This window comes from Nicotiana attenuata, unplaced genomic scaffold (genome assembly GCF_001879085.1).
Source record: "Nicotiana attenuata strain UT unplaced genomic scaffold, NIATTr2, whole genome shotgun sequence".
Classification (NCBI taxonomy): Eukaryota; Viridiplantae; Streptophyta; class Magnoliopsida; order Solanales; family Solanaceae; genus Nicotiana; species Nicotiana attenuata.
This window is the reverse complement of record NW_017670318.1, coordinates 967078-975793: the sequence shown is the minus strand read 5'-3', so window position 1 is coordinate 975793 and position 8716 is coordinate 967078. Positions and strand designations below refer to the sequence as shown.

The 8716-nt window shown below is 35.2% G+C and overlaps 1 protein-coding gene across 2 annotated transcripts; it reads left to right on the top strand.

The window, feature by feature from the left end:
- Window positions 1-278: 278 nt before the first annotated feature.
- Window positions 279-6446, top strand: LOC109237790 (adenine phosphoribosyltransferase 3). 2 transcript variants are annotated; one of them, XM_019404168.1, is made up of 6 exons: window positions 280-524; window positions 746-856; window positions 3690-3782; window positions 4492-4641; window positions 5664-5722; window positions 6160-6446. In XM_019404168.1, exons 1-6 carry the CDS (start codon window positions 443-445, stop codon window positions 6211-6213), a joined length of 549 nt encoding a protein of 182 aa, XP_019259713.1. In that variant the 5' UTR covers window positions 280-442; the 3' UTR covers window positions 6214-6446. The 2 variants fall into 2 exon arrangements, with proteins under 2 accessions (XP_019259714.1, XP_019259713.1); XM_019404169.1 differs by lacking the exon at window positions 746-856 and having other exon boundaries at window positions 279-524.
- The last annotated feature ends 2270 nt before the right edge of the window (window positions 6447-8716 follow it).

The following is an 8716-nucleotide window of genomic DNA, read 5'->3' as shown; positions in this document are numbered from 1 at the left end:
CACCAGTTTGAACCTTAGTCGTCGTTCAGCTAAAAAAATTAGATAAATAGAATAATAGTATGTATTAAACTTTTTGAGACGTTTTAAACATTAACTTTTTTTACATGCTTACAAACTCCAATTTTCTCATTTCATTAATTTAACATAAAAAACACACCATCAAATGTTGTGCTGAATAAGAAAAGGTCTTGTTTCAAAATGAGAATTTGTTAATAATTAAAAAAAAAATAACCGAAAACTTAAAAGTCTATTCCTATAAATACCCCTTTCTTTCTCCTTATTTATTCCTGTTGTCCTCTCTTACTTCACTTGTTCAGTTTCAGAGCTATTTTAAGCCAACACTCAAAAACCTTCATCCCCAAAGCTTAAAACACGCCAAAAACAGAACAGAGAATTGTTCATTTTTCTCACTGCATTTTTACTTTGTATACTAAAGGGACAAATGTCAGATTGCAAAGACCAAGATCCTCGTATCCATGCTATACAATCTCGAATTCGTGTTGTACCTGACTTCCCAAAACCAGGTCTTTTCTCTGTTTTTTTTTCTCTTTTCTTTAATGTATAAAAAAGGGTCTAAATGGAGCGGTATAGATATCGAGAATTCATATAACCGACCCCAACTTGTTTAGGATTAAGAAACCGGTGTCTTTGTTGTTGTACAAATAAAGTTTTAATTTTTTTTCTTGTTAACGTTGTGTGTTAAATTTTTTATTTGGAGCTAAAGAATGGGGTTGAAATTATACAGGGATAATGTTCCAAGACATAACTACGCTATTACTGGATCCAAAAGCATTCAAAGACATTATTGAATTATTTGTGGAGCGTTACAAAGATAAAAACATCTCAGTTGTTGCTGGTATGCACTCCCCGCATTCTTAGCTGCAAATTGCGAAAAAAAAGGATTATTAAAATAGGGAAAAAAAATATACCCATCCTTTTCATTTAATTATATGCATTGCTTGTGGTCCCCATTTTAACTCAAGAAATTGTAATGCATGTATTAATGTGTATATGTATTATTGTCTTTTGCAAAGTTTTCATTTTTAGTTATTCTTTTTTGTGTTAGAGGGTGGAGGGTGGTGGTTATACAGTGTTGTGGGGGCCTTTGGAATATTTTTAATGGGCAATGTGGGAGTTACTGTTTAGTACTAATGTTTTCTATTTGAATTCTTTTGTTTTTCTGTTTTTAACAATGGAAGCTAGTTAGTTGCTGTGTTATTGATGACTTTGTGTGAAAAACGAATACCGATTTTGAGGTTGGGGATGCTGATGGTGGTTTATAATGAATAACAACATTGGTGAAAAAGACGAAAAACCTAGTAATTTAAGTGGAGAAGGGTAGAGGGATGGGCAGATTATCCGCCGAGTTTTGAACCGTATACTACTGGCTCTCGAGGATTTCTCGATTATAAGAAAAAGCATTGCTGAATTAAGGGTGCGGACCCATTAGCTGTGGTGATCCCAATTTCCTTTTCCCCCCTTTATGTTGTACAGTGATATTCACTCTTAGTTGAAACTGATATTGAGCCTTAGTTTGTCTTTCCTCCATCCCTATCGATGGATGAGGCAATAGCACTTTCTATTTTATGTGCTATTATCATGGCATTGGGGTCTTTTTGATGGATGATGATGATTAATTATTGCTTGGTGGAATGTTTACCGAGTACAGAGTCCACTACCATGAGTAGGTTCTTTGTCCTTTTCACTGTGATTGGTATATGATGTATAATGGTTCTTTTGTGCTACATCCTGATTTCTGAGACTTCATGAACTTTATAAAAATGGAAATAAGTAGTGTGCTTCTTGTTCATAACTTTCCCTTTTCATATGTTTCCGGCCCAACTTGTCCTATACTATTATTAAAAAAATGAATTTTTATCAATATCGGATGAATGATTATGACACCCTGAGGTGGTGTCGGAGTTGGTGGACAAGTTAATATGTTGCTGACTGGTGATCAAAATATGATGGATTTGTTTAAATAGTATATCCAAGGTAGGTTGAGGGTCTTTCTTTTATGGCTAGATAATTTAGTGAGGCAATGAGGCTGTAGTTTTGTTATGTGTATACCCTAATTATAGGATCCTGCTACCATATGAGAGATGTCTATCATTACACCATCTTTCTGTGCCTTTTCTTTGTCTTGAGATATAATCATTTTAGAGATAAAATTTACTTTTATTAGATAATTTATAAGTACCTGATGATTTAGTGACTTTTATCGACCACTGGCTGCAAATTGTATCCCACTAATTGGTGTAGCAGGTCGTTACCCAAAGCCATGTTAATGTGTTCCTGGCATTTTGAAGTCGGCGCAAACCGTGTCTCTGTTGTTGTAGTCCAAAGTGATGATCCTATGTCTGGCAACGATATTTATTTCTATTTGATTACTCATCTAGTTTGGAATCCTAACTGCTCTGTCTTGTTATTGGTTCTACCTGCCATTTTCCCCTGTCATGTGGATGTTGTAGAATTTCATTTATATTCTAACACGAAAAAAGGGGGATTCCTGGCGTTTGATTTTTTCTGAATTTGCTGCATTTTTCTCGCCAACACGTGGATTAGGACTCTCTTCTGGACCTCATTCTTCCTTTTCTCCTTAAGGTTTAGAGTATAAAAAGAAACTGAAGAGATAGGAACAAGTTAGCGTATGCTCCGCAGGAGTTGTCTGTGGATACAAGTGGTAGACTGCAATTGCAGTTTGTAAATACTGCTGGTGTTCTAATCAGAGCAGTATAGTGCCTTGGAAAAAGAAGAATAAAAAGGATAATGGGAGATGTGAGTATGATTAAAGTGGGCACAGTAAGTTGAAATCATGCATCTGAACAGAAAAGATTGCAGGTTGTAAAGTTTAGACAGTGCATTGCACAGAAAAAGTTGTTTGCAAAAAGACTAGGGAAGTGAATAGGTGATTTTGAAGGAAAATTTCTCAAGGCATAAGGTACATAGAGGCTTTACCTTAATGTTCTATAGGCATGAAGAGTCCTGCGGCTTATGTGAGCTCCCCTCTTGCTGTTTCTGTAATACAAGTTTTTTCGTATCTATGCAAGTACTAGCTGTGAATAGCAAGTGATATGCAGATAGCTTATGGTAATGTTTGAAGTATGTTGTCCTGGGGCGAGGATAGAGAACTGAAAGGGCGGGCGTGTCATGTCAAAGAGCATCTTTAGTGGCTTGATCCTCGTTTTTAAGAGTCTGGCCAATAAGGTCCTGATGTTATCTTATATGCTTTAACTCTATCCTGCAAAACCAGATTTGGAGATTGGTAATGATTAGCAAGGGTCATATGACTGCTTCATGACCTTTTATACTTCTTATTAGTAAAGGTTTGTTAGTAGTTTATTCTCAATTTGCTTACTATGCTTGTGAAGATGTTATATATGTCATTTCTGAATAAATAATTCCCCGAGATGATTGTGACTGTCGGTCATAGTTTAATTGCTTTTGGGTTTTGTAACATTCTTGATTTCTTGTTGCCTCCTTTGCTTGCATACTTATAATTCTCAATCTGAAGCATTTCTTTTAATATGATGTTTTATCTTTGGGTGGCCTAATACTATAGCCCTTTGTCATGTAGCATTTCCCATCCTATTATATACAATCCCGGAGTAGTGAGTAACTTGCAAACATTTATTCTTTATCATCTTTTAGCTGACTTGATTTCAACTTTATTGTTTCAATATCTCTAGGAATAGAGGCTCGAGGATTTATATTTGGTCCACCAATTGCTTTGGCAATAGGGGCAAAATTTGTCCCTTTGAGAAAACCAAATAAATTGCCAGGTATGTTTTCATCCTGCGACAACCTTCTTTGGATCATAACATCTTTTTGTTGCATGCACCTTTCTGTTTAACTGAGTAGGCTTCCTCTAATTTCCAAGTGCGTTTATTCACGTTGATCAGTACATTATTACGAAACTATAAATGTTAACCTTTGTGTCTACCATGGCTGCTCAAATGCTACCCACCATATCCTGAAGTTATATTAAAGAACAGGACTATTTTCTGCAAATTGATATCTGGTTTTCCTCCCCTGTATATGTAGTTACACGACAGATTTCAGAGAATTGGAGTTTTGCTATGGAAGTACTTAAATCCTGATGTTTGATTCGATGATATCCCATTTAGGGGGCAAAAGGAGGAAGATTTCCACTTTTGACTTTATACAAATTTTAACTTGTAATCCAGTAACTCGACTTTTTTCAGTAAAGATATGGTTCCCGTGTTCAGTTTCTACTGTGTTTATTAAGCTTCTCTTTTTGATGTACCGTCATAAGGCTATCAAATAGATCCAAACACATGCAGAGAAAATGTTGTAAATAACCCATCCTTCCTCTCTCTCTCTCTCTCCCTCTCTTTTTCTCTCTCATATATTAAGAATGCTTCTGAAAACTGTGAGGTCATCATGCTATCCAGAATAAGTGTCTATCTTTTGAAACCATTAATTATTATCTCAGTTTCTCAATGTTACTGTTGCTTTATATGACTGCAGGTAAAGTTTTTAAACAAGAGTATGACTTGGAATATGGAAGTGATTGTCTTGAGATGCATATTGGAGCAGTAGAAGCTGGTGAGCGTGCTTTGGTGGTTGATGATCTGATTGCTACTGGTGGCACTCTTCGTGCAGCTATGAATTTACTTGGTAAACCTTTTTATAATTCTCTTGATGTGGATAGAGACTAACCTTCCATTACAATTTTAACACTTCAATGAATGTGCACAACGGAACAACAATTTTTACATATGCTCCGAAATATGTAACTGAGTAATGCAATAGCATCAGAGCAAGATACCGCTAGCCAATAGCAATAGGGTCTACAAGGAGCTTCAGCTGCTTAATCTCTAGCTGTGTTGGTGAATGTTTTATTCACCACATGAATCGCCATCGTTCAGGCTAACTGTTGTCAGTTCAGTAAAAGCAATAAATACTAAAAGGCTGGAAAAACAGAGCAAGTACTTTGTTGGACCCCTTGCAGCTTTGCTTGCTAATTTTCCATTCCTTTTCTCTTATCTTTTATGATATGGACCTGAGGACGGGGATTGAACTTTGAAGTTAACAGTAACATCCTATGCTAAGATCTGGAATTTGCAGCAAATAATGTCATCATAGCTAGGAGGACACCAGGTTAACTTTGTGTTTAGTTTTTGTTCTGCATTCCTAAGAGGCAGAGAGCACCAAATTGGTTGATGCTTCGTTTCGTCGCATGTGTCAGACTGTTGTAGAAGTTTAAATTACTAAAACGTTTGCCATTGATCATAATATTTTGTATATCAAATTAGGATTGTATTTTCTATTAGGATTAGCATTGAGGAATAAGTGATTTTGACATAGGGAGGTGGCATGTAGTATAATAATTTTTGCTGAGCTTCTGCAAAACTACATTATGACATGGTCAGCTCTGGTTGCTCTTTGATAATAGCTATTCTGGCGCAACCTGTTGGTAAAGTATGTGCCGATTAACTCAAACCACATGCACATTGTAAATGGTTCGAGATCATATAATGTGTTTTGCTTCTCATGATAAATACTCTACAGGATTCGTATCATCTCATGCAAAAATGTCCTATGTCTTGTGTTAACAATTTCTCATACGCTATTTGTATGGTTATTAGTCTCTATAACAGATGCAACTTGTTAAATGACATCAAATTGCTGTTTCACAGAGCGTGCTGGCGCAGAAGTGGTTGAATGTGCATGTGTGATTGAAATACCAGATTTGAAGGTGCATCTTATGCTCTTTCTGCTATTCTTCTTATCTGCAATGTATGGTTGGTGCTGTAAATAGGAATTGCTAGGTCATCAGATGACAATGTGAAATATACAGGAGCAAATGATTAGACGTCAATTTCCTTGCCATAAGTGATTCTTAACGAAGGATCTTGGCAAAGATAAGATCAGAATTACACGTAATCTAACTGCCTGTTTTTCCACATTCCTTGGCAATTTGGTGAATGGCTACGCTTTAGTGACAAAACCTACCTTTGTCGTAGAAGAAGTTTTCTGCTTCATCTATAACAAAGCGAATGGCAAAATAATGATAACTTCCTCGGATGGATGATTCATCGTCTCATCAGCTAGAGAAGAAGCATCTTTTAGTCTTAACATGTGCCTTGTTTTCGGTCTTTGTTCTTCCTTGAGATAACTTTCTAGTTGTTGCAGGGTAAGGAGCAATTGAATGGAAAGCCATTGTATGTACTGGTGGAGTCTCAGTAGTATCAGCGGATGCATAGTCCGTATTGGCATTACAAACTGTACATTAGAGGGCGCTTTTATTGGCCTTACTGGTCTGCACATCTTTTTTTCATTCATGATTTCTGTGACTAGTGGATTTTGAAAAGGCCTTGTTCATTTAGACATGAGCTAAAGTAAAGAAAAAACTATGCACAATGAATTGTTCCTTGGAAATTTATCATCTTAAAGTCAAGCCCTTCCAATTCTTTGAACTAGAGTCTCTGGTGGATGTGAAACTGACCTTTTATCTTTAACCATCCTTTATTTATTTTTTATTTTTTTAAGAAAGTATAGGCCATGCAGATATTCTGTATGGTGAATGGAAAATAATGAATGTGGTGCATTAAGGTGTTATCTGTTCACTGTTATCCATGCTGTTCTTCAACACTCAGGTGTTGGAACCTACAAAAATTAGGAAAACATATGCTTGAGGTAAGGGCGTAATACGTGATGTGCGGGTTAGGCGCACGTCACTAGTTCGAACTCTACCACAAACCATGTATTTAAGGTCATTGTTCTTTGTTCTGTATATTGCTTTGAGCCAGGAGTTAGAATAAACTTAGAGCCGGTTTGGATGGGAAGCACTTTTTAACTTGTAGAAGTGTTTGGCAACCAAAAAAAGAGCTTAAAAAAAGTTAAAATCTTCTTAAAAAAAGCCAAAACCAATAAGTTAAAAAACCCATCTTTTTCTAAATTGGCTTAAAAGTCATATTGCTTTGACCAAGTATATTACATTCTTATCCCTTATAATTTTTTTAATCCCGAAATTACCCCTCACTACAAAACTTGAAATTGGTGCTGTCTTCTTCCTCCCGAAATTGCAGTATCAACTTTCTTTCATTTTACTCTTTTTCGTTCCCATTCTTCTCCAGATGGTATAGATTTTTCTTCTCCAGATGGTTCTTTTTTCTTTCCCATTCTTATCCCTTATTTCGTTTGCTTTCTTCATAACAAAATTGGCTTAATTTTCGTTTGATTTCTTCGTACCACTTTTAGTTTTTTAAATTGAAAGTGAATTAAAATATTAATTATTATGTATTTATATTATTTAGAATAAAATGTTATAGTAATAAGCTTCTTTATAGGTTTAACAGCTTTAAGAATATTTCAGTAATTTTAACAGAAAAAATACTTCATAACACTTGTTTACCAAACACTTCAATAGTTTTTTTTCAGCTCCAGCACTTTTATCCAAACACGTAACTGCTTATTTATAAAACAAGCTCCAGCACTTGCAATTAAAAGCTACTTTTTTTAAGTCAATCCATACGGGCTCTTAATCTTTGGATCTCTTTATGCAATAAGATAGAATTGATAAAATTTTTAACAGTGATAAAAGAAAACAAAAACTTAAAAGACAAAGTGCAGGTTCGGATTAGGTAATCGTAGAGCCTATTTTTCGAATTGTTTGTGTTTGTATACTTTGTCAAGTAAAGACTAGCGCACATATTCACACTTAAAAGAGGGAAAAACAAAGGCAATTTAAAATGCAATAAACAATTACAGTAGTTTTGTTTTGTACAAACAATTGCATTAGCCATACGTAGAATTTATGACAGTTAGGTTTTTTCCCGAAAATAGAGTAACCAAGAGTGGAGGAAAGAAATAGAGAAAACGACCATTCTCCAGCCAAAGACCAAAGTTGGGCCTTTCCTTTTCTGCCCTCTGTTATGAAGGCGTAACTGGCGCAGCACATTGTTAAATTATCATGTAAGAACAACAAATAAGGAGTCGGGATTTGAAACTTATGCAATCGGGATCTATTTATATTAAGTTATTATAATCTAAATTAATAATTTGTACATAGTTAATAAATTTCTTTATAAGATAAATATACAATATTTGGTTGAACCCTTAACCTATACCCTAGCTCTGCCCTAGAAAGAATTGGGCAACTACTACAATGATTGTATCTTACGCTTTTATGGTTTTCGATCGAACCTATAACCTATATTCTAGCTCCGCCCATAAACAATTGGGCAACTACTACAAGGATTGTATCTTACGCTTTAATGGTTTTCGGTCGAACCCATAAATTATACTCTAACTCTGCTCAAGAAACGATTGGGCAACTACTACAAGGATAGTATCTTACGCTTTAATGGATTTCGGTAAAACTTGTAAGCTATATTGTAGCTCCTCCTCAAAAACAATTGGGTAACTACTACAAAGATTGTATCTTACGTTTTAATGTTTGCACCTTGATCTGGTATTCAAACCATCTCGTCCGCAATTACGCACATACTCATGCTCATCCAACGAAACAAAAAATAAGTCTGATTTCCTTTTATCTTTCTTTTTAGGCTATACTATGATCGTTATTGTCTTCTTCATTTGGACATAATCCCATTAGCTAAAGACATCAATCACATTAATCCTTAACAAACTTTAAAATATAGACTAATCATGTTTAATTTCAACGAATTGTGTTCCTTAAAAAAGTGCTGCTAAACACCTGTCGCTCTTATATTCGGTTAATGAAGAA

Coding starts and splice junctions, on each gene's coding strand:
- LOC109237790 (XM_019404168.1), top strand. CDS start 443: ATGTCAGATTGCAAAGACCAAGATCCTCGTATCCATGCTATACAATCT. Junction 3,783..4,491: donor AAAACCAAATAAATTGCCAG/GTATGTTTTCAT, acceptor ATATGACTGCAG/GTAAAGTTTTTAAACAAGAG. Junction 4,642..5,663: donor TGCAGCTATGAATTTACTTG/GTAAACCTTTTT, acceptor GCTGTTTCACAG/AGCGTGCTGGCGCAGAAGTG.